This window comes from Castanea sativa, chromosome 5, assembly GCF_040712315.1.
Source record: "Castanea sativa cultivar Marrone di Chiusa Pesio chromosome 5, ASM4071231v1".
NCBI classification, from domain to species: domain Eukaryota; kingdom Viridiplantae; phylum Streptophyta; class Magnoliopsida; order Fagales; family Fagaceae; genus Castanea; species Castanea sativa.
Genome location: NC_134017.1, coordinates 79,849,670 through 79,876,965, shown reverse-complemented (window position 1 = coordinate 79,876,965; position 27,296 = coordinate 79,849,670). Strand labels below are relative to the sequence as shown.

General features: G+C 33.2%; 1 protein-coding gene across 3 annotated transcripts; it reads right to left on the bottom strand.

The window, feature by feature from the left end:
• LOC142636231 (receptor-like protein 14) lies at positions 1-23,949 on the bottom strand. Of its 3 annotated transcripts, XM_075810375.1 has the most exons (8): positions 23,450-23,949; positions 19,862-20,017; positions 19,709-19,783; positions 7,555-7,710; positions 7,399-7,473; positions 6,866-7,012; positions 4,784-4,855; positions 1-2,275 (listed from the first exon to the last, which is right to left on the bottom strand). In XM_075810375.1, exons 1-8 carry the CDS (start codon positions 23,871-23,873, stop codon positions 126-128), a joined length of 3,255 nt encoding a protein of 1,084 aa, XP_075666490.1. In that variant the 5' UTR covers positions 23,874-23,949; the 3' UTR covers positions 1-125. The 3 variants fall into 3 exon arrangements, with proteins under 3 accessions (XP_075666490.1, XP_075666492.1, XP_075666491.1); XM_075810377.1 differs by lacking the exons at positions 7,399-7,473; positions 7,555-7,710 and having other exon boundaries at positions 23,450-23,948; XM_075810376.1 differs by lacking the exons at positions 19,709-19,783; positions 19,862-20,017 and having other exon boundaries at positions 23,450-23,947.
• Positions 23,950-27,296: the final 3,347 nt, after the last annotated feature.

The following is a 27,296-nucleotide window of genomic DNA, read 5'->3' as shown; positions in this document are numbered from 1 at the left end:
TTCTATAGAGAGTAATTTAACAGTGCAATTGATTCTGCTTCTTAAGCTCTCAGTCCATCATTCATCAACATAGATATAAAATTCATAACAATAAAAGTTCCCAGATATTGAGGAAGCAACCTTAGCTAATTATACAGATAGGCTGATAACTTACGTAGAGTAATTGAAATAGAAAAATAACAAGAATACATGCAATCCTCAACCAAATTGTAGCACCGCAGTCGCCATTGAGTGTTGATATAAAGAACAGTAATTACTCCCACGCAAAACATGATGTAAGTTACCAAAAAGCTAGTGAAGAACACCGTTTGATCAACTTTGTACCATTTCTCATCACTTACCTCTGAGGAATGCATTGGCGTTGGAGAATCATCTCTCTTGGTGCAATTTTTCTCCAATGGCAGTCCACAAAGAAATGGATTTCCATCATAGCTACTTGCATCAAAAGTTCCGAATTGGGCTTTCATATCTGGGGTCCTACCTGATAAGTTGTTATAAGCAACACTGAACACCTCCAAAAAGGTAAGCTCAATCAATTGTGGAGGAATTTCTCCACTCAATCGATTGTGAGAAAGATCCAAGCTCTCTACTTTAGTCAAGTCTGAGAAAGATTTTGGAATGGAACCTATTAATTGATTGTGAGATAAGTTTAGTGCATGAATTCCTTGTAGCTGTCCAAGTTCAAGTGGGATTTCACCTGTTAGATTGTTACAAGATAAATCCAAACCTGACATGTAAGTAAGAATGTCATCCTTGTAAGAGCTAAGCCTATATTTGGTAACAAAGTTAATTTCAACATCTAGGTAATACACAGAATCGCCACGACCAAATCCATAAGTACAATATTGTGCATCAAAAATACCAAAAGACAATGTGTGTCCAAAACAACGAGGTATTGTCCCGAAAAATAAGTTTCTTGAAAGATCCATTAAAGTTATATTGGTCAGTTGACATAACTGTGTTGAAATATTGCCACTCAATTGATTTCCTCCCAGCAACAAAATTCTTAAGTTGGAAGCTTTACTGATTGCACTGGGAATGCTGCCTGACAATTTATTATCACTGATATCCAATGTCCTAAGCTCCGACATATTGAGAAATGGTTCTGGTATTGATCCTGAAAAGTTGTTCTCTTCCAAATGTAAATGTTTTAACTGAGTGCTTGACCACAAAGGTAAAGATCCATCAAGGAGGTTATGAGAAAGGTCCAATAACTCAAATGTAGCTGTTTCACATGGAATTTGACCTTCAAAATTATTATTTTGCATGAGAATACCATTAATAAATGTGAAATTGCATATCCAAGTAGGAATCCTACCCGACATTTTGTTGTTGCTAACATCCAAGATAGACAAGTGAGCAATATTCACGAAATTGGGTAATTCGTTTGGCATAGCTCCGGAGAACTGATTATGATTTATTTTAAAAACAAATAGCCAAGTTAAGTTAGATATAGGTACCCAATCTAAATGGCCATCAAAATAATTATTGGATAATACCAAGATCGACAGCATGGAGCAACCTACAAATAAGTCCTTTGGTACTTCTCCGGAGAAGTTGTTAAGGGACACGTCAAGTGTCTCCAAGAGACTCATATTACCAAATGAGGATGGGAGAGAACCTGTGAAAGAATTATCGGATAACTGTAGGTACCGTATATTTGGTAGGATCTCCCCAATATTTTGTTGAAGCTTTCCATTGAGCTGATTGTTTGACACATCTATCACATAAGTAGAGTTAAGACAGAGCGACAAATGAAAATGACCCGTGAAAGAGTTATGGTTAAGAGTGGCAGATTTTAGGCTAGTATTGTTTCTAAACAACCAATTAGGAAACGGTCCTTTCAACCCATTGTGTGAAAGATCAAGGTTTCTCAAGCTATGCTGGTGAAAGAGAAATGTCATAAGTTGATGGGATAGCTTATTCAGAGAACAGTTAGATATCACTAAAGACTCCAACTTAAATAAGGGTACCCAATTTGAATTTTCCATTTCTATCTCAACCTTCTTGTTATCACATCTAAAGTGAAATGACTCAAGCTTGGAATGATTAGCAAATAAGCTGAATGATAAACCCTCAAAAAGGTTATAACTGAGATCAATATACTTAAGGGATGTAAGGTCAACTATCAAAGATGAAATGTTTCCTCGGAAATGATTCCCATTGAGATCTAATTGTTGAAGAGATGTCAAATTGTATAGGCAAGATGGAAGGGTCCCTTCAAAAGAATTCCAGCCAAGATCTAACTCTTCAAGTTTTTTGAGTCCACATAAACCTGTAGAAAATGACTAAACGTTTGAAAATCTTCAACTTTATTATATCTTATTCATAAGAATACATAGGATCTAGAGTAGAGTTGTTATATTTTAGTTTTTTTTTTTTTTTTCAATTTCATCAAAAACTATTGACGTCAAGTTTTGATTAAATACATGGTAAGGAGCCATCAAAATAATTTCATGTCAAATTAAGATAAAGATTTGAGAGAAAATAATACTCCTATGGAAGGAGGAACAATTCCAGTGAAGTGATTGTTACTAAGATCTAAAAGCTCCAACCTACCCAAAGCTGCCCAATCTCCATAGAAAAAGAAAATCATTTGTGGTGTGGAAAAATCACTGCTCAAATTATGTGTATGAGAATTACATCTAATATTACTCTTTGTTATATGTATTACACAATTTTATAACATTTAATTAGATTAATATTTTAAAAATCTCACTAAAATATACAATCTTAACACATACACCAAATTTATGCCAGTAGAATTTTATTTTCCTTGTGATCATTAAAGGCATGTTCTATGCATGATTTTATTATTATTTTATATTTCAATATCAATAATTGATGAAATAATTTTTGATTACTCTGTAATTATAATAGGAGAGGGAGGTTTGGAACCCCAGATGTTATAGACATATCAGGAGGTACCAATTGATTGAGCTGCAAGGCTCTGGCATAATATTTTTTTTAATTATTGATTATCATTATATATATTTCTAAATTATGACCTATATATATATACATATATATATATATATATGTATATGTATGTATGTATGTATTAAATAATGTATTCATAGTGTGGATTTATCAAAAAAAAAAAAACTCATAAAATACAAAATTATTAAGTAGTGCAATTTGAACATGACCATTATATAGACATGCACCCAAAGCTAACTCAACCATAGAATTTAGGGGAGAGAGAGAGAGAGAGAGAGAAGAGAAGAAGAAGAGAAGAAGAAGAAGAAGAAGCAAAGAGAATAAAGAAAAATCCATTAAATTTTTAGAAGAAACAGAACATTATGTATTGCAACGTTAAATAATATATATAATTATATATTGAAAAGCAAGAAGGGGAGGGAGGTTTGGAACCCCAGATTTCAGATATATTAGGAGATACCAATCGATTGAGCTACAAGGCTCTGACATAATATTTTTTTAATTATTGATGATCTTAATATATATTTCTAAACTATGAACTGTATATATATTAAATAATGTATTCAAAGTGAGGATTTGTTAAAATAAAAAAATAAAAACTCATCAAATACAAAATTATTAAGTAGAGTAATTTGAACATGACCATTATATAGACATGCACCCAAAGCTAATTCAACCATAGAATTTAGAGGAGAGAGAGAGAAGAAGAAGAAGAAGAAGAAGAAGAAGAAGAAGAAGAAGTAAAGAGAATAAAGAAAAAAACATTTCATTTTGGCAAGGAACCACTGAAATTATTGTCTCCTAAATTGAGGACCTCCAAGCTTCTTAGACTAGAAAAATCTGTAGCAATATGAATATAGCATATTTAGAAGAAACAGAGCATCATGTATTGCAATGTTAAATAATATATATAATTATATATTGAAAAGCAAGGCAGCAGTCAACAACTTCCCAAACAAGTCCTTATGTGTTTATTTTTGGAAGACCAAACAACTTTCAGTAACGTTTTCGCAGTCCCACTCTCGCATCAACCACTCTTTTCTTTTATATATATATATATATATATATATATATATATATATATATATATATATATATATACATATATATATATCCAAATTTATTCTTTTATTTTCTTTGTACTTACAAGCTAGATTAGATCTTAATAAACATTATCCAGACAAGATTTTATTTGTTTATTAATTCTTTATTTTGAGTGAACCAAAAGAAACTTGCATTACCTTGGTCATTAAGTAGTGCAATTTGAACATGACCATTATATAGACATGCACCCAAAGCTAACTCAACCATAGAATTTAGGGGGGAGGGGGGGGGGAGAGAGAGAGAGAGAGAGAGAGAGAGAGAGAGAGAGAGAGAGAGAGAGAAGAGAAGAAGAAGAAGCAAAGAGAATAAAGAAAAAGCCATTAAATTTTTAGAAGAAACAGAACATTATGTATTGCAACGTTAAATAATATATATAATTATATATTGAAAATCAAGAAGGGGAGGGAGGTTTGGAACCCCAGATTTCAGATATATTAGGAGGTACCAATCGATTGAGCTACAAGGCTCTGACATAATATTTTTTTAATTATTAATGATCTTAATATATATTTCTAAACTATGAACTGTATATATATATTAAATAATGTATTCAAAGTGAGGATTTGTTAAAATAAAATAAAATAAAACTCATCAAATACAAAATTATTAAGTAGAGTAATTTGAACATGGCCATTATATAGACATGCACCCAAAGCTAATTCAACCATAGAATTTAGAGGAGAGAGAGAAGAAGAAGAAGAAGAAGAAGAAGTAAAGAGAATAAAGAAAAAAACATTACATTTTGGCAAGGAACCATTGAAATTATTGCTTCCTAAATTGAGGACCTCCAAGCTTCTTAGACTAGCAAAATCTGTAGCAATATGAATATAATATATTTAGAAGAAACAGAGCATCATGTATTGCAACGTTAAATAATATATATAATTATATATTGAAAAGCAAGGCAGCAGTCAACAACTTCCCAAACAAGTCCTTATGTGTTTATTTTTGGAAGACCAAACAACTTTCAGTAACGTTTTCGCAGTCCCACTCTTGCATCAACCACTCTTTTCTTTAATATATATCCAAATTTATTCTTTTATTTTCTTTGTACTTACAAGCTAGATTAGATCTTAATAAACATTATCCAGACAAGATTTTATTTGTTTATTAATTCTTTATTTTGAGTGAACCAAAAGAAACTTGCATTACCTTGGTCATTAAGTACTGTAATTTGAACATGACCATTATATCGACATGTACCCAAAGCTAATTCAACCATAATTTAGGAGAGAGAGAGGAGAAGAAGAAGAAGTAAAGAGATTAATAAAAAGATATTTAGTAGCCCACAATTAAACCAACATATATGTTGTGTTCTGTGTTTCGATATATATGAAATAAATATAATAAAGTACTCTTATATTTGTATCTTCATCTTTATTTTTATGATGATTAGTGACTAATTTTGAATTATCTATGTTTTATTAGTAACTGAGAATTTACATGCTAATGGACTTTATTTAAGGCATAAGGATAGACTCTAACTCAAGTGGGCTGAACCCAACTTAAACTCAAAAACCTACAAGATGTGGAAAATTTTAACCGATTAAGAAAAGAAGCCAATTGGAGAAAAAAAAAAATTCAAAACCCAAAATCAGAAATTTTCTGCATAGGTCTCAGTATTTTGAGTAACTCTCAGTTCAGATATCGAATTGCAATGATTCAAGTTGGATATGAAGTTTAACTCAAAGGGCTACACCTTTTGCAACATGGGCCTGCAAATTTGACGAATTTCTCGATCCGAATTTCCTTTTTTTTGGGGGGGGGGGGGGGGGGGGGTGTTACTCCTTGTGCAACTTGTATTAGTAGTGTGTTTTCTTATATGAAGGCTTTATGTCAGTTTGTGGGTAAGAAGAAAAAAGAAGAGAAGGATAGAGAGGCAGGGGAGCCGTAGATGGTGGCTGCCTCTGTGGCTTTCTTCCATGCATAGTGACTATGTCTTTCTCTATTTTATTATATTTGTTGAGTTTAATGTTTAGTATTTTTATTTATTTATTTCAATTACCATGAGTAGCTAAATTTTCAAGTAAGGTTGAGGATTAAACTTTCTTAAGGATTATCGGTATTTATTTTGAGATTTGATTTTTCCCATAATGATTGTTCTTTAATGATTAAACTATTCTTACTTCATATTAATTGACTAAGATAGGATTCTCAATATGAGTTCAATCATGTTTTTCTCATGATTTAGGATTTATCTTAATTGATTGAAAGCTTGGTTTATTATTTCTTGATTTTAAAATTAGATATCTCTTGTGATTTGTTTGTCAATAGATACAATTGATGATTTAATTTTATATTTAAGAAGCGAAGACGAGCATGCTTTAGATTTTAAAATAGACATTTCAATGAGAATATGTTCCATGAAAACAAGATCGATTTCTAGATTATCATGTAGTGGTTTGGGAGACCAAACAACTTAGAGTAACGTTTTAGTAGTCCCACTCTCCGATCAACAACTCTTTTCTTAGATATATATATATATATATATATATATATATATCTATATATATATATATATATATATTATATAATTTATTCAAAGTGTGGATTTGTCAAAAAAAAAAAAAAACCTCATCAAATACAAAATTATTAAGTAGTGTAATTTGAACATGACCATTATATAGACATTTACCCAAAGCTAATTCAACCATAGAATTTAGGAGGGAGAGAGGAGGAGAAGAAGAAGAAGTAATTTGAAGATGACCATTTTGAGTAACGTTTTAGTAGTCCCACTCTCCATCAACCACTCTTTTCATATATATTATTTGTTTATTAATTCTTTATTTTGGGTGTAAGAACCAAAAGAACCTTGCATTACCTTGGTCATAAAGGGGGCCCTCCATTTGATTATAATCCAATTTCAAGGATTTAAGCGCTGACAGTGTGCCCAAAGATCTTAAAATCTCTCTTTTGAAATAATTGCCACCTAGGTCTAGGTGTTTCAGCTTCGACAAACATTTGAAATCTGAAAGTACACAATGGAAACAATAACTCTTTATTGTATGCAATTAAATTAACTACACTTTTGTATGGTGATAAGCAGGGCAAAAAACCATTTTCACTAAAATTAAAGTAATTAATAAAGTGATGTTATGCAATTAAATCAAGTATAATACAAAAGAATATTTAAAAAAGAAAATTTAGAAGCAACGTGCTCTACCCAAACAATGTGTTCCCAACTAATAATCAAATAATCGCTCATAATATGGGGCCATTTCACTTTGGAGCAATAAGGCAAAAACGGATGGAGATGCATATTGATCATAAAGCTGTCAATTTAATTAGATCACTACTTTATTATAAACTAGTATGTTTGATTAAATCAAAATATGATCTTCTCTGTCTCTCTACCTTGAAATGTTAGGGAGCCATTGAGTTGATTGAAGCTTAAATCCAACATCTCCAAGTCTTCAAAAACCGAAAGTTCTACCCAAAAAAAAAAAAAAAAAAGAAGTGAAAGTAGGAATTGTTTATATACTTTGTAGGTATTATGATGTATAGGCATACCTTTAGCAGGAAAGGATCCTTCGCAATGATTATCAGAAAGACTCAAAGTTTTGAGTGATTTAAGTAATCTCAATGATTGTATAATACTCCGATTGAACATGTTAGAACCAAGATCTAACCTCCCTAGCTTCTTCAACCTCAACAAACTTATTGAACCTATAATGAAATGGTAAGAAATAGAGTAATTATATTTTTTATTCACAATAACAACAATATCAAACACCAATAAGTAGTTTTATTGATATAGTCAATTGAAGAGAATTCAAAGACCAATTTTTAGTATATTACATATGCTTTTTCTATTTTATTTGATACATAAATTAAATGGGAAAAAATCGCTGAAGAAATGTGAAATTAACATGTAAGCAAAATTCAACTGTTTTATAGTGAATATGATAAAATACTTAATATAATGACCTATATGCACGTATATGATGCATGGGTTAATTAATTAAAAATTGTTAAATAATAAGAAAAAACTTAAATATCATTAAAGATTCAAAATTATTTAAGACTAAATACTAATCAAATATATCAAAGAAAAGCAAGTATAATTCATGTGATAAAAGTAAAACTTGTAATTATCATAGTAGATATATTGAAAGCCGTATAATAAAACCAATTCTGTGTAAAGCCATTTTTTTAATATTTTGAAATTAAAATGAGAAACAAATAAATATAAATAGGGGGCACGATTAACATACCTTCATTCTACTATTTCCAAAAAAATAAATGCATACCTTCATTCTCAATCCAACCACCAATTCTATTACAAGATAAATTAAGGCTTTTGAGCTCTTAAAATGTTTCAAATAGAGAAACATTTAGAAACCAAATGATGTCTTTGTGATAATAATAGTTATAATAATGACATTCAATATCTAAATCCCTGATGTTGTGGAGAGAGAGTTGGGTCAAGTGACCAGTGGTGGAGTTGCAGGTAACTCGCTCCTACTCACAACACTCACTCTCATGTTCATCGACCCAAGAAGGAAGAAGATGATTTGTAACATTGGAGCTAGATCTCACAAATTCCTTGATTTCTAATTGTAAAGTTGTGATTTACAACTATTTTGTATTGGCTTTATTTCCGTGCCAATTTTGATTGTAATTTTGTTCAATCTTAGGTACCCTGTATTTCATGTAGGATTTCTCTCTAAGGGTTGTGTGTGAGAGAGAGTGTGTGAAGACTCAAGGCAAATTGAAGACCAAAGAATTTTTCGCTGGTAGCTCAAGAGTAGCCTTCCCACAAAGTAAAGTCATGTGCTCAGCACATGACTGGAATGCGAAGAGTCATTATAGATGGTGATAGCTGGTTTCGCGAGTAGCTCGTAAGTAAGGCCTTCCCGCGAGATACCTGTGAAACATTCTGTTTTGCTATTTTGTCATATCTGCTCGACTACATCCTCACCCACGCTATATATACCATCATTACCCACATATTGAAATGAGTGCTTTTTAGAGAGAAAACCCTAACCACAACTTTTGAGAGATAGAGATTATCATACCCACAATCCATTGTGGTTTTCCTCAACTCCAACCTCTCCATATCCACATCCTTGAAAGGTTAATAGCCCAAACACTTACCACGCCCATTCTGAGTGCCAAGTGAGGTTTTGATGCTGCTGGGAAGCATTGGAAGAAGCCAAGCTTTGGCAAATGCAATTGGGCGCATTGCGAGATCCGGAAAGCTAGACAAAACACGGTTTCGAGAAGCATTGTTGGAGTAGGAGCTTGGAGGGCTTAGGTGCACTGGATAGATTAGGCTTGGAGGGTCTCTTGCTATTCGTGTATCCCAACTTATTGTCTAATTGATTGATTTACCGCTTGGAGGGCGGCGGAGAGGTTTTTCACCGAGTTCTTTGGTTTCCTCTCGGATAAAACATCGGCGTGTTATCTTGTATTTGCATTTCTCTTCCCTACTCTTGTAGCTTTCATTTTACTGCTATGATTTGTTGAATATAGCTTAAAGTAGTTTTATTGTTTGTTCGCTAGCTCGCATTTACTCTATTCCACACTTAGTATAAGTTAGAGTAAAATCAACCGAGCCGTAATATTTTAATTTGGGGTCTAAACAAGTTCTTGTATTTTAACACAAATTCGAGCTTTCAATTGGTATCAGAGCGGGTGCACTTGCTGTGGTTTCATTACCTAAGTGCGATCCTAGACCCCTTTTGTGATGGATCGGTCAAAATCATTTAATTCTCCACCATTCTTTGATGGGAGCAATTATGTATTTTGGAAAGTTCGTATAAGGGCATTCCTTTATGCTATAGATGAGTCCGTATGGGATTCCATTGAGAATAGGTATGTTAGACCCACGACAGCCAAGTCCAAATAGGACAATAGTAAAGCAATTAGTGCTATATTTTGTGATGAATTTCATAGGATATTGCATGTGAAGACCGCCAAGGAAGCTTGGATGATTCTCGAGACTACCTATGAAGGTACCAAGAAAGTCACGAACACAAAGCTCCAAATGCTTGCCATTCGATTTGAAGAGCTCAAGATGAGTGATGATGAGTCATTTGATTCATTTTATGGGAAGCTCAATGAAATCATGATTGCCAAGCTCAATCTCGGAGAAAAGATTGAGGATGCTAAGGTGGTGAGAAAGATTTTGAGGTCTTTACCGGAGAGCTACCGTGCAAATGTCACAACTATAGAAGAGAGCAAAGATTTGGATGAGATCAAGATTCAAGAGCTCATTGGATCTCTCCAAACATATGAGCTGGGACTGCCTTCCCATAAGCCAAGCAAATCTCTAGCTTTCAAAACCATCGACGAGAGAATGGATGACTCCTCCGAAAAAGATGATGTGGAGAAGGAAGTAGCATTCCTTGCAAAGAACTTCCGAAAATTTCTGAAGATGAAAAACAATGGGAAGTCTTTCAGCAAAGGACAGTTTTCATCCTCTAAAGGTGGTAGGAAGGAGTTCAAGAAGAAAGATGGGAATGACTCTCAACCCCCTCAAGGAATAGTGTGCTACGAATGCAATGGCCATGAACACCTCAAGAAGGAATGTCCCAACTATTTGAGAGGGAAGGGTAAAGTGTTTGCCACTACTCTTTACAACTCCAAAAGCTCAAATTCAGACACGAAAGAAGAGTGTGATAGTGACAGAAATTATAAGGCCTTCATGGAAATTACCTCTGTTGACTGTAAGGATGATTTGAGCAATTTGGTTGATGAACTTGGTGAGCATTCCGAGAGTGAAGAAGTTGAAGAATCGAAAGATGAAGATATATGCCAAAATGAAGGTGAGAACAACCTTCAAGAACCATATGATTCTTTGATAGAAGATTGTGGAAAATACGCCAAGGTTGCAAACCATGCTGTGAGAAAGATGAAGAAGATTGAAAAAGAGCATAGGTGTAATCTTGTGCAACTTAAGGAGACTAAATGTGAAATAGAAGGACTCAAGGGAGAGCTGGTTGAAGCTTATTCTAAGATCAAGTTTCTTGAACTTGAAATAATCCAAGTTAATGTCAAGGTTGATTGTATCTCCACCAAGAAACTTAACAATGTGCTGTCCTCACAAAAATCTTCACATGATAAGACCAGTTTGGGTTATACTAGAAAAGGAAGCTCCAGCAGCAAACCCAAGAAGGAAGTGAGGTTCGTATCAGCCAAGAATGTAAAAAATCTTAAAGAAGTGAAGCTTGAAATTGAGACTCTTGCTACTATAAAGAGAACCATTGGTGCAAAACCAAAGGATAAAGGGAAGTCATTATCCAAAAATGAAAGAGGGCCTTAAGTGAAGCATGTGTGTCATCATTGTGGCTTTCAAGGGCACACTAGGCCAAATTGTTTCAAGCTTCATGCACTCACGAAGGCTGACTCTATGTGTGGCCATGAAAATTCAAAGAAAAGGCCAAAGGGAGCACAACCTAAGGGAGAAAATGAAGGACATTTCATTGGAGACGTCATGGAAATGTTGAAGAACATCTCTCTATGTCTTGCTAGCTTTACTCCGAGGTTGGAAATTTATGTTAGTCGTACCCCTCCATCTAAGGGCATCACCCAAAACACTCGTAAAGTGTGGGTGAAGAAGGGTACTCATGCATGATTACTCTCTATGCCCATACATTAATACTTCCAATGTTTAGGGTCATAGATTCATGCATCATGACATGCATAATCTTCTTGTGTCACTGCTTCCGGTTCATAACATGTTTCTTTTACAAGTTTTATTTTGTTCTTATTGTTTTTGTTAATATTACTTTACTTTTTATGTTTTTGAGTGTGTTAAAAAATTCAAGAACCCATAAATATTGAAAAATCTCCAAAAAGTTTGATCGCTTGTGTTGTATTTATCACATGGGAGTTTGGCCTAGTACCTTCGTACTAATAGCGTAGTGCATTTATGAGCCTAGCTTGTTTTATATGCACATCTATCTTTATGGGAAAAATCGTGAAATCTATGTGTGATTGTTGTAAATTGATCTTCAAACTTGTCATGAATGATTAGTCAATAGTCTTGTTGATTTTGATACATGCATAGACTTGTGCCTATATATCTTCCCACGTTTTTATGTTTTTGTTTTATAGCTTAACAAATGTCAAATCTCGAAAAGAGATAATGAGCTGCAAAAGCCATCACACATACTAGTATTTGACTAGCAAAAAGGGAAAGCGACTTGTATTGAATGTATGGTGCCTCATAAAGCCAAAGGCTCACTCAAAAAGTTGAAATATCAAAAATTTCAGGCATCGATCTCAAAATGAGATGTATTGTTCAAAAAGGATCTAATGCTATGAATTGTAAAGAAGCCAAATGAAAAGCTTCAAAGATATGTAATCATCATCTTGTGGGAGGTCATATATGTTCATGTCTATAATTGAGATAGACCACTTGACTTAGTACTAGTTGTGTATAACTTGATTGAATTGATAATTGAAGCTTCACTCTAGACTAAGGACTATTCCACATTTGATATACACACACACAACATATAAGTCTATTGTTCAATGAATACTTATTTCATTTGTGTGATTGTACATGTTCAAATGTGATGTGTACACTCAATTGCTTGTCGATCAAACCCAAAAGATTTTTGAGTATTTTATATGTTTTTGAAAGTGTTTTTATGCTTTTGTGTTTTGAGTTTTTGTTCAAAATTGCATTTTTCATGTTTTTTATCAAAAACTTCTTTAGAGGCATTTTCGCGAGAAGCTCGCAACTAAGCTCTTCCCTCGAAAATGTGTTAAGGAAAAATATTGAAAATACAAATTTCAGACAGAAACTTTTGCGACTGTCTTGCGACTAAAGTCTTTCAGTGAAAAATTTTGTGCTTCAGATGCATTTTTCGCGAGTAACTTCGTGAGAAGCTAACCCGCAAAAAACGAATGTTTTCAGTTTTATAAGGCTGATGCAGACAGTTTTTCAAAATCACTTGTCTTACCTCATTTTGCCTCCCTCGAGCCTCTCTCAACCCTAAGCCTATTTTCACTAAAAAACCCAACCAAATCTCAAGAGAAATCTTCTTCAAATCATTTCTAAGGTATGTTGATACAATCTTTTCCCTTTATTTCCTTAGATTTTGCGAAAATTCTAGATTTTACTTGAGTTGGGTTCATTTTTGAAAAAGGGTTGGGAACTTTAAATTTTGTGAAATTTTTTTCATTTTCTTGATTGGGCTCTGTCCCATTTGATTTTTTTGTGTTTGTGTTGGCCCCTTGTGGAAATTTCGACATGTATTTAGGCAAGATTCACTCATGTTCATGCATTGCCTACCTGTTAGTTCTATAAGTGCAATACCAAGTGTTTGATAAAATGCTCAAATGGCATTTTGGTGTTGTTTTGGACTCCAATGAGTACCAAACTTTGGGGATTACCATGATTATGCATGTTTATCATGTTTTGATCATTGGTTGAGTGTTTTACACACTTTGACCCAAATGTGCTTAGTCATGCCTTGTTCAAGCATCACACATGCACACTTGATGCACACACTAGTTCATTTGTCATGTTTTGCATATCACTCATGCTAGATAACTGTTTTTACATTTAGCACTTACAACATGATTTTGTGACATTGTTTATGTTCTATTTAGGACTTTGTATTTATTTTTATGGACATTATAATCAAGTTTGTGTTCTTGTTTTGTTTTTATTTTTGTTTTTTTTTTTTTTTTGTTTTTTTTTTTTTGCACTTGTTTCTTTGCTTTATGTCTGTTTTTGCAGATGTCTCCTACTAAGCACTCTGCCACCAAGAAATCCTCAAAGCGTCCATGCATGGACTCAGAGAATTTCCAAACCATTGAGGCAGATATGGCCTACAATGACTGCTACAAAAGGGCAACAATCATCATGGAAAGGGTTGTAAGAATGGAGACCCTTGAAAACACTGTCATACCTGAAGTGCTGAAGGAGACAACTTGGACAAAGTTGCTAAATCCAAGTGGAATTGTCTATTCTGAACTCATAAAGGAATTCTTCACTAATGCCACTATGGAAGGAGATCACATCAAATGTTGGGTGAGACAAAAAGAATTCATTATCACAAGAGATTCCATTCAAGAATTCTTAGAAGTTCATCTACCATCTCAACCAATCTCCATATAATACGATGATAGATTGGACTCCCTTGAGACAATGGCGGACTTCCTCATGACTCTCTCAATAAGAGGTCCATGAACACCATTCCTTTCAACACGGAGATGAGGACATTAGCTCATGTAATGATCCATAACCTCTATCTAGGGGTGTTCACCAAACCGCATAAACCGCACAAACTGCAAAAACCGCACCAAAACCGCCCCCAAAATGACATAACCACACCGCACCTTCTCTATATATTAATATTTTTAATTATTTTTAATAGTAAATATATTATTAATAGTTTAATAACCCTAGTTAAAAAAAAAGTTTCATAATTCTAGCAAGTTTTAATTAGGAAAGCCAGCCCAAAATAAAGAAAAACTAGCTCAATAGTTTAAAACTTGGACTAAAACAAAGGGAAAAATTAGTTTTGGGCTGGGTAGAAAAAAGCAAAAATTCAAAAAATATATCAACTTCAAATCATTCAAACCGCATCTTATTCACCGCACCATATATGTGACCGCAAAAATGAGGTGCGGTGTGTTTATGGTTTTGGCTAAACTTTAAACCGCACCGCACATGTGACCGCAAAAATAAGGTGCGGTGCAGTTATGGTTTTAGTTAAACCGCACCGCAAAGTGCGGTGCTAAAAATGACCCAAAACCGCACTGCACCGTACCGCGAACACCCCTACGGCTCTATCTGATGACGAACTTGACAACATTGTTCACACCAAGAACTATTTTTCTATATGATCTCTTCACACATAAAGAAATCGACATATGCGGTCATATATACAACCTCCTCACCAAAAGCATCAAAAAGAGGAACTCAAGGACAATTTTGCCATTCCCAAGCCTCATTATGGGACTCATAGCAAAGACAAGGCTGAAGATTCCAAGCGGTCTTACCATTGTGCAAAGAGACTATCCCATTGGTGGTCATACGGTGACTCAAAGCCAAGCCCACATCATCAAATCAAGAACCGGCATCTCTCAAATCCCAAGGGAAAATATTGAGGAAGAAGGTGGCGACACGGAGGGAAATTGATAGGTTCACCTCAGCCCTGGAGGGTTCTGTACAACTATCTTCCCAAGCACAAGCAAGGGGACCCGATCGTCTTGATAGACTCATTGCCAGGGTTGAGCAGATGTATGGTATGCTAGAATCCCATGTGTTGCACACCACGGATCAGTTTACCTATGTCGAAGACCAGATAATTACGTTATCATCTCAGATTGAAGACATGATGATGGAGCAGCGGCAGCTACAAGAGGGATCCAAATCAGAATCCGAGCAATTCTAGCTCCTTTGGCCATTCCGGTCAAAAAGGGGGAGAAAGTTTTGAGGGGGAGCATAGCATAGCAAAGCATAGATATTGGTTTATTTTTGTGGTTTAGTAGCTTACTTTTGGTTTTAGTAATCTATTTTCCTTTTACCTTATAGTTTTTATAACTATTGGATTTTTACATTGCTTTCTTTTAAAACATTTAAAGTACTTTGGTTTAAAACTTTTAGTTTATATTCAGTACTTTATTTATTTATCCTTGCTTTGTAGCATTTTTAAAGTACTTTTATATTTTTTTGCATTATCTTGAGTACTACACACTTGTGCCCTTGTTGGATCTTGTATCCTTAATGCAAATATTTTGGTATTTTGCATTCGGTGTGTTTGGACATGCAATTGATTTTTGCATTGCTCTTAATTGCATTACGTGTCTGGATGATCATTTATTAGTTAAATGTTCATTGTAGTCGTTCTTTAATGACTGTTCCTGTATGATCAAGTTATGCTTCATAGTTTATATATTGCTTATTTCCTTGATCGCATTTCACTTGTTCCTATACGTACCTTGTATTCAACTTGTCATAAGCTTAATGAAAGTTTTTTTTGTGTGCGAGTGTTTTAGGATACAGGTGTATACGTGCAAGCTCTTCACAGCTTCTAAATTAGGTGTGACTGAGTTTGCCATTGTTCCCAAACTCATGTCTAAGATTAGAGTCTGTTGTAGGGTGTTTTGTCACGGAATAGCCAAAGGGGGAGATTGTAAAGTTGTGACTTACAACTATTTTATGTTGGCTTTAATTTCGTGCCAAATTTGATTGTAATTTTGTTCAATCTTATGTACTCTATATTTTATGTGGGATTTCTCTGTAAAGGTTGCGTGTGAGAGAGAGTGTGTGTGAAGACTCAAGGCAAATTGAAGACCAAAGAAGTTTTCGCGAGTAGCTCGCAAGTAGCCTTCCCACAAAGTGATGCCATGTGCTCAGCACATGACTGGAATGCGAAGAATCATGACAAATGGTGACAGCTAGTTTTCGTGAGTAGCTCGTGGGTAAGGCCTTTCCGCGAGATACCTGCGAAACATTAAGTTTTGCTATTTTGTCATATTTTCTCCATTACATCCTCACCCACACTATATATACCATCATTACGCACATATTGAGATGAGTGCTTTACAGAGAGAAAACCCTAGCCACAACCTTTGAGAGATAGAGATTGTCATACCCACAATCCTCTACACAATTCATTGTAGTTTTCCTCAACTCCTACCTCTCCATATCCACATCCTTGAGAGGTTGATAGCCCAAATACTTACCACACTCATTCTAAGTGTCAAGTGAAATTTTGGTGCTGCTGGGAAGCATTGGAAGAAGCCAAGCTTTGGCGGATACAATCGGGTGCATTGCGGGATTCAGAAAGCTAGACAAGACACGGTCCCGAAAAGCCTTGTTGGAGTAGGAGCTTGGAGGGCTTAGGTGCACTAGGTAGATTAGGCTTGGAGGGTCTCTTGTTATTTGTGTATCCCAACTTATTGTCTAGTGGATTGATTTACCACTTAGAGGGCGGCAAAGAGGTTTTTCGCCGAGTTCTTCAATTTCCTCTTCGATAACACATCGACGTATTATCTTGTGTTTGCATTTCTCTTCCCTACTCTTTTAGCTTTCATTTTATTGCTATGATTTGTTGAATATAGCTTAGAGTAGTTTTATTGTTTGTTCGCTCGCATTTACTCTATTCCGCACTTAGTATAAGTTAGAGTAAAATCAATCGAGCCGTAATCTTTTAATTTGGGGTCTAAACAAGCTCTTATGTTTTAACACAAACTCCTCCTTGATTTCTAACAGATCCATCCTCTCTTCTTCAAAGCAACCTCTGTGCCCATGAAGATGAACTAGAACCATCAAACCCCACAATAACCAGATCACCAAGGACCGTCCCATTGTGAATGCGTAGTAATAGTAGTACTCCTCTAATTTTTTGCTAGACTAATTTATATATTAGTTAGGAGAATCAAGTCAAGTCAATGGCTGTGGAAAAAAGGAGAACAAAGATTCATTATGGTTGGCTAGTAAAGGTGGGTGGTGGCATTTTAGTTAGTAATGGACCATACATAGTCATAGTATGTTACATAAATGATTTATAAATTTGAATTGTTTTTAATTTTATGATTAAGTGTTTTGTAGTTTATTTATATTTAACTCATCGTTTTCTACACTAAATTAACTCATTTGGCACAATTTTTTTTTTTTTTTAGCTTAGATAAGATAGGACACGTGGCGCAAGATTAAACTCTAATTTTTTTTTTTTTTTGAGGAAACAAATATCAAACTTTTTATTAATGTAAACCAAGAATGTCACCTTGGACAACAGAAGACAAAGGTGGTGGAACATCTTCGATCCACACTACAAAATCCAAAATTCTTAAAGCATATTGAGCTAAAGAAAGAGACACTAGGTTCACTTGACTCAAAAATTTAAAACTTAGATTAGATGAGACACTAGGTACAAAATTAGACTTTAATTGAATTCCAACTTGAATTTTAATTAGATTTTCTCTCAGCTTTACCTATTAATATATATATATATATATATATATATATATAGATAACTAGTGTATAACTCGTGCATATGCACATTACAATTAAAAAAATTACAATTACACACATAAATGTATTCAGATTATACTCTCTCTCTCTCTCTCTCTCTCTCTCTCTCTCTCTCTCTCTCTCTCTTTTATTTATTTATTTATTTTAATTTCTTTTGAATATTCACATGAGTTTACTCTCTTTTTTTTTATTGAGTTTTTTATGATTTATTTATATTAGACTTTTCGTTTTTTTGCAACTCATTAACTCACTAAAAAAAAATTAAAAAAAAAACTTAAATAGGATATGTGGCGCAAAATTAAACAACAATTAAAATCCAATTTAAAACCTAATTGAATTCTCTCTCTCGCTCTCTCTCTCTCTCTCTCTCTCTCTCTCTCTCTCTCTCTCTCTCTCTCTCTATATATATATATATATATATATATATATATATATATATATTTGCAATAAAATAGTGTATGATAAAAAAATATTTGTACATTTCAACTAACGTGAATGTCAGCAAAATTAAACAACAATTAAAATCCAATTTAAAACCTAATTGAATTCTCTCTCTCTCTCTCTCTCTCTCTCTCTCTCTCTCTCTCTCTCTCTCTCTCTCTCTCTCTCTCTCTCTATATATATATATATATATATTTGCAATAAAATAGTGTATGATAAAAGAATATTTGTACATTTCAACTAACGTGAATGTCATAAGGCTCATTCATTTTCAATGAGCATCAAATAATTGTTAGTCATGCAGGGGACTTTCACTGTTGAATAGCTAGCCAGAACTAGTCTAATGTGCAATACATTTTGAAACATTTTATAAGAAATTATATGATATCTCACATATAACACTTATTATGTGTCATAATATATATGAAATCAGTTTCAATTATACTACTTGTTATTAAAAAGAACGAGTAATCAAGAGTATGAACCAATTACTTAATTGAAAAATATTTAATTATTTTCATTCATTTAAATGTATAACTATCTTTTAGGTTCTTGATTGTGGGTAATTTTCTCAACAAAAAAAAAAGATTGTTAAATTATATATTATATCTTTGCTGTAATTTGTTACAATTGCTATCAAAGCAAATCTTTGAGCAATAATGTCATTTTCCAAATCAATTGTTTCTTATATACTTTAAAAAATAATAATCATAAGAATCCATTTTACATAAATAATTATTGGATGGCCTATAAATATCTGAAACATGAAAATAAATAGGTTTACCCTATAATCTCTATATAATTACATGACAAATTTAGAACACTATAGTGTACATAATTATTATATGTCATTAAAAGAATTTAAAAAATATAAATTTTTAAGATTAAAATAATTATAAATATAAATATATTACTTTAGTGAATTCAATCATAATTAGTTATTTTTATTTATTTAAGCATACCATTCTTTTTATAAAATGTGCTATTTTAATTTAATAATTATTATTATTTAAAGTTTATTAAAATAATCATATAAATAATTTATATATATATATATATAAAAATTAGTGCACCATGTAAAATACATGAAAATCAATGCATTTATCTCCATTAAAACATTTCTCTCAAAAAACAATTTCCATTAAAATATGACAATTAATTAATATATTGAGTCATTGACATAAATGCTAAATTTTGATTTTGTTGATGTGGAAGGATGAACTAGTATTAACTAATAATGCTTGTTAAATCGAAATCAAGGGTTCTCTATATCTGTACCTTGAACTGTTTCAGAGCCATTGAGCCTGTTGTTTCTTAAATCCAAAATTTCCAAGTCTTCAAAAACCGAAAGTTCTACACAAAAAAAAAAAAAGTACTTTGATTGAATATATTACGTAATTAATAAAATAATATATTATGGGGAATGCATACCTTTGGTAGGCAGGGATCCTTCCAATGCATTGTAAGAAAGATTCAGACTTTTAAGTGACGTAAGTAACCTCAATGAGTGTATGATACTCCGATTGAAAATGTTACAATCAAGATCTAAACTCTCCAGCTTGTTCAATCTCAATAAACTTTCAGAACCTGTATATGATAAGATTGTAAGAAATAAAAATAATTATATTTTGTATTCAAAATTAAACAAATTTATTCTTGATAGCAATAGGGAACATGGACCACCACCACCTTAAAATATAGCAAGTACAATTGTTATGTCATAGCACCCCTCATGAATTAATGGAACTAAAAAATCGTTGGATGAATTAGAAAAAGAATTAGTAAGATATATGTCTATGTGATCCATCAGTTAATTAATAAAAGAGTACATTTTTTTCTTAAAAACAAAAAGATAGACCTAAAATTGTTCACAGAAATATCGCTAGTAAAATAGTTGTAATGTCATAGAACCCCTTTCCATGGTTGTGCATTTAACAAAACCATGCAAGGGGTAGAGAGTTGAGACCTTTTATAGTATGAAAATTTAGGTACAAAACCATGCAAGGGGTAGAGAGTTGAGACCTTTTATAGTATGAAAATTTAGGTACAAAACCACGATGTTTTGTGCCACATCTTTAATGCGCTAGATTGTGAAAGGGGGAGAAAACATAGTAGGTTCATATGAAAGTAATAGACAATAAATTATAGTTTGGTTCATAAGATAGTTGGGGAAATTGTGTAGTAAAGATTATGAGTCTGTGGCCCTAGAACTACTCGTCCCTACATCACTCATGAGTAAAATAATGCACAATCATTTAATAAAATTATTTTCTTAAAATTTGGGCATATTTATTGTAATGGTGAAAAATACAACTTATCAACTTAATGAAGGTTGTTACTGTTTGCTATAACAATAAACTTGTTTAGAGATGGGATATCAAATCTGTTTATGATATCCAGTATTCAAGGATGAGAAGGTTATGACATAGACATGGAAGGAAAAACCAAACTCCTATTAATCCACAGTTCAAGAATTGGTTCAAAATGAAAACACAAATGTTGGTCCTCGGGTCTAGTGCGAGGATGAAATTACAAATGGATTGGACCTTTTTTCTCTATTCTCTCTCTCTATTTTTTTTGTGTCCCCCCCCCCCCCCCCCCCAAATCTGCATCTTCCTCTTGCCTTTATATCTAGCTACAATTCATCTGAGTCTTACACCTAGAGGGCCGAGATTGCAGTCCCTGAGTTCCTGTCCCATCCAAAGCATGCTAACTTGATTTGCCATGTTATCTTAGCTGTGTCATCACTGTTCACGGTCATTTCCTCATTAATGCAGCCAGATGAGTGGTTATCATGCATTTAATGCGGAGGGGACGACTTCTACACTCTTCCTTCCTTCTCCTCGTGTTCCATGCTCGGTCTACTGCCTCTCCCTTTTGGAGTTTTAACTCCATATACCTCACTCAGTTGGTGCTCGTCCCTAAGGTCCGAGGTGTGTCCTCAGAATTAGTCTTAACCGATTAGTTAAATTGGGATAGGGGTCCTCGTCCCCACCGATTAATTAAACTGGGTTAGGGGTCCTCGTCCCCACCGATTAATTAAACTGGGTTAGGGGTCCTCGTCCCCACATTTATAATATCGTGGAAGCCTTTTTTTTATGAAGGGCTGAAAACTTTTTGTAATGTGGGAACTAAGCCTAAGCCTTGAGCCAGTCCTATGATAGTATAACGCTAGTATGGATGATGATATAATGACTTAAGTAGATAATATTCTAAATCAACGATTCGAATGAAAAGTTATTGTATCAAAAGAGGTGAATTTTTTTTTTTTTTTATACAAGATAGAAATTCTACTCTAACTTAATCTAATTGTATATGTGTGTGAAGCTCCCTCCTGAAGACTTGAACCCCGGCTCTTACCCTTCACATCCCAGAAGCACTTATACTTGTGGAGTGACCATCGCACCAAAAGTGTGCGGTAGTTACAAGAGGAGGTGAATTTAAAATTAGCATAATTTTGACCACTAAATCCTAGGCACCTATGGTTTGTTATTATTATTGTTGTTGTTGTTATCTGTATATATTAAAAGGATTCAAAAAGTTAGTTATTGCTTTTTTTTCCTGTCAAAAATACCCCTAATTTAATTAACCAACAAATTAAAAAATAGGGTTAAAATAGTAAATTGGCAAAAGAAATTTAGTTATTACTTTTTTTACTGTAAAAAATACCCCTACCTAAAACTTTAAAATGGGGTTAAAATAGTAAATTGACAAAAATAATAAATTCCTACTTCTACGTTAAAATGTATTCCTGTTTCTAATAAACTCCTACTTTTACGTTAATTTAAATTCCTACATCTACTCACTAACTCCCTATAAAATAGGATCACTCTTTGTTAGTTTTAAAACTCCTCCAAGCTACAAAACTCACCCCGCGTATTCATCACACCCTAAGATTTTTTTTTTTTTTTTTTTTTTTTTTTTTGTGATTGGCAAAAGTGAAATCCCAAATGATAATAAACGTAAAATTATTAATTTTTACCCAAAAAATATAAGAGCCTTTGAGCACGTGCGTGAGCGCGTGCTCAGAGGCTAGTTTTTATTATTATTATTATTTTTTATCTTTTTTTGATACAAGATAGAATTTCTACTCTAGCCTAATATAATTGTATATGTATGTGAAACTTTCTCTTGACTTGAACCCCAGCCCTTGCCCCCCATACCCCACAAGCAATTATACTTGTGGAGTGTTAATTTCTTTAACACCATTATCTATGAGTAGTAGAGCCTGTTTTAAATTTTTAACAAACAAACGATATATTTTGATACTAATCAATACCAATATATCCTTTCGAAATTACAATTATATTTTAATAAATTACAAAAAAAAAATATTAATGTATAATTTTTACTTATATCTCTTTTACCACACCCCCACAAGCACTTATACTTGTGGAGTGTTAATTTCTTTAACACCATTATCTATGAGTAGTTAATTAGAAGGGGTCAATTTTGTACTAGAGCCTGTTTTAAATTTTTAACGATATATTTTGATACTAATCAATACCAATATATCCTTTCGAAATTACAATTATATTTTAATAAATTACGAAAACAAATATTAATGTATAATTTTTACTTATATCTCTTCTACCATACCAATATATATTTTAGCTAAAAAATATACTAACTAATGCCCGTACAATGGAAAATTTGAAATGACTTTAGCATTCAGCCAAATAATAATAATAATAATCCATTAATCTTTAATTATAAGGGTTTTTTTTAAAAAAAAAATTTCATTTCTCTCTTACCTCCACACGTTATAAGTAAATAACAAGATAAAGAGGCCGTATTAACAGAGGCCAACGAACTGAAGAAATAGAAGAAGAGGAGAGACCGCTGTAAGAGAGTGGAGGTGAATCCTGAAATTTGGGAGAAAAATTACAGTTTTCTGAGTGTTTTATTTTTTTTTTCTTCGGTATCGATCTATTTGTTGGCCGAAACTGATATTAACATAGGATAAATTACAGTCATTACAGATAATTAGAAACAGAGAGATAATATATATTCACATACCTTTATGCTCAATCCAACCACCAATTGCATTAAAAGATAAATCAAGACTTCTTAACTCCTTGAAACTCTCAAATAAAGAAACGTTTAGAAACCAGACCATATCTTTGAAACCGAAAGTGTAATAGAAATGAACATCGAATTCCCAGATATTGTGGAGAGAGAGATGGGTCACGTGACCGGTGGTGGAGTTGCAGGTGACTCTCTCCCACTCACAACACTCACTCTTATGGTCATAAACCCATGAAGGGAGAACCCATGAAGGGGAAAGATGATCTTTGATGGTCGCATTGGGGTTGGACCTCACAAACTCCTCCTTGATTTCTAACAGACCCATCCTCTCTTCTTCAAAGCAACCTCTGTGGCCATGAAGATGAACTAGAACTATCAAACCCCACAATAAGCACTTCACCAAGGACCGTCCCATTGTGAATATGTAGTAATACTCTAATTTTTTTGCTACACTAGTTTATATATTAGTTAGGAGATTCAAGTCAAGTCAATGGCTGTGGAAAAAAGGAGAGCGAAGATTCATTATGGGTTTGACTAGTAAAGCTGGGCGGTGGCATTTTAGTCCAAGTATTCATATAGCATTTTTGTCTTTATGCTGAGTTTTACTATATATGCTTATTGCTTAAGGATTATTCACAGGCATGTTTTGGAGCATTTTAATCTCTTCTTTTCTTTTTTCAATTGTCACTAGCTTTGAAGTTTAACTGAAACCTCTTGGTATTTTTAAAAAACACATTTAGTGCTTAAAATTTAAATCCACTCTCCTCCACGTATTGAATTATAAATTAAAAAAAATTATACTTGTAAAATATATATAATTACTTTTAAACTAATATGTCTTGTCTACTCTAAAAAATAATATTGAACAACCTGACTAAGGATCTCAGCAATTTGGGCTCAACAAAAATAATCTTGACCCCCCTAAACATATTCCGTAAATTCTTAAACAAAAACTAGAAATAAAAAGTAAAAACCCAAATAACAATAATAAAAATTAGCCCAAACAACAAGATTAGCCCAAACATACACACATGAATAAAATTTTTTCAGAATCTTTTTTAATTTAAACTCAAATACTATTTATATATGAAATTTTTTTTATTGTTGATGAAAACTAAGCACAACTTAATGTAAATGCATTCAATTTATATTATTATGTATTTTTCCCAAAGTCTTTCCTGGAGGAAAAATTATTTTGTACTCAAAAGTATATGAAAACTCCCATTTCCCACATGATTGATGACTCTCATCAAGAATTTAATGAGTCAAATCCTCTATTATGCGAGTGGAAGAAATATCACATCTTTGTAATTCGTGAATATTAAATAATTACTTAGATAGACTAATAAGAGTTGTGGCCTTTGAGTAATGATTTGCAACAATTTTTGGTGGATTTAAGTAAATATCCAACCTACTAATTGCTAATTCTTATGCAAAATTAAGTATTAGCCAAAAGTCTAAATTACATTGTCTAAATTGAATTAAATTCTAGAAAACCCAGTGACATTGAGTCAAGTCAATGGCGGCGTAAAGATGGAGAATGAAGATTGGGAGTAAAGGTGGCTGCCCCACGGCCACAAGTATCACTTCCCTACTATTTTAGACCAAGTATATATTCTGATAGTTTTTTTCCTTCCTGAATTTCACACAACATATGATAATACACTTAGTTGTACATGTTATTCCTATTGACTAGGGATAATTCAGAGGCATCTTCTGGGGAATCATTATTATTTTTTAAATGTCAAGATCCTTATAGTTTAATGGGCACTTTCTGATAATACTTCTTACTGCTTCTAGTGAAGATAACATGGTTCAAATTTTTCCTCCCCAACTATCATTTTCTTTAATGAAAAAATGAAATGAAATAAAATTATTTAAATGAATTAATTATAAAAAAAAAAAGCAATAAACAAGAAGAAGTGAGCGTTTGTGTATAAAAAAACTGCATTGATAGGGAGAAAGAGTCCTTATTAGTTTTTATAATTTACAAGTGTTGTACAAATTTTTTTTTTCAGTAGGAATTGAGGGAATGATAGGGCGAACAAATTGCTTGGTGTCTTGGTGATACGGCAGTGCCATGCTATGAATTGAGGAACAAGTGTACCAAATAACCTAACAAGTTGAACCTCTCAATCCAATATTCCCCTAGTGCCAATAATATCTGATAAATTATATGTGTTTCTTAATAGAAGATACCAGTCGGTAATACAAGAACTTGAAAGTGATCTCGTTTGAAAATTGAAACGTAAAGAAATATATACTTTTTCAAAGTAGGAATTCTAATTTTTGCAAAGACAAAGACTAAGCAGGCGTACATCCTTATTGGAATGATAGGGTGAACAAATTGATGTACTTTCGGTAATATGCTAGATGATATGAGAGGTTCACAGTGTTGGGAGAGTGGTCCAATTTGTAGGCAAAGTTTTAGGTGGAATTAGAGGTGTATTTTTTCCATGTTGACCTCAAGTTTTGTCATGCTTAAACTTAGGGTATAGGGGTATTTTTGAAACACATAAAAGTTCAGTTCAAGAAATAGAATTTTATGGGGAAATTTTAGACGTTATTCACTATATTCCTAAAACATTTGTAGGAAAAGTCATTAGTTACTGGATGGGGTATTTTTGTCCTGTAGAAAAGTACAGATTAAAGAAAGGAATTTTGTTATAGATAGTATAGAAGAAAAAGAAATACAAGAACTTGAAAGTGATCTAGTTTGAAAATTGAAACGTAAAGAAATAAACTTTCAAATTAGGGACTCTAATTTCTGCAAAGACAAAAACTGAGCAGGCCAACATCCTTATTATTTCCTTCAACTTGGCAAACAACGACCTAAATTATTAATATGAGTTAGTCAATGCCTTAATTTAACACATTGAGGTTATCACTCAAGAATGTATTGAGTGATTGTACCTCGTATCATCTATATGTAGGAGTAAGAACAACAAAAGAACAAAATATTCAACAAAAATGTCATTCAAAAGCAATGAATTAGTATAGATACTAATTTTTGTGATTGGAAAGTGTTAGGACATATGTGATTCACATTAGGAACGTATGTCAACATTTTATGTAATTGGCTAATCATTTGACAAAACGCATATTACTTGTAATATGGTAGATCTAGGATGTGTTTAATGCTTCAAGAAACATGGTTTCAAGTTCAAGTGTTAAAGTCATGCAAGTTTGTCCAAGAATCAAGTGAAGAAGTGTTGTTCATTAAAGCTCGATAGCTAGCTCAACAGTTGGTATCTATCGAGGTTTAAAAGAGTTGTTTCAGCCCGAGGCTCGACAGCTGTTCGACAGATAGGGTATCTATCGAGATTTATGAAGTTCAGCTTTTCAGAGCTAATTTTCATCCAATTCGCGAATGTATGTTTAGGCTTTCTTTTCTCACAACCCTAAACATATAAAAGGATTATTTTAAGGGCTATCACAGATTGCACAGCTTGCACGATTGCACAAGAGCACAATTCCACAAGTGTGAAGAAAAGTGTGACCGGAAACCTAATTTGCCCTAGTTCTTCTTTCTCTTTAACAAGCTGTTGTGTTTGTACACCATAGGATTCTGTGACCAAGCAACTTCATGATCTTCATCGTGTGATAAACAAAATAACTTTGCAGCCAGCATCCTTCTCAAGTTGGTGATTAAGTCACGTACTGGGATCCGCGCATCTATTGGTTAGTCATGTACTGAGAGCCGTGCATTGAAAGGAGAGATTGTCACTACAGAACAAGTCCAATTGGGTATTGGGGTAAGGGTTCAACTATAGATTGGTATAAGGTACTGGGATTCCTTTACTTGTAACCGCTTGATTTTCATCTAATTCGTGAATGT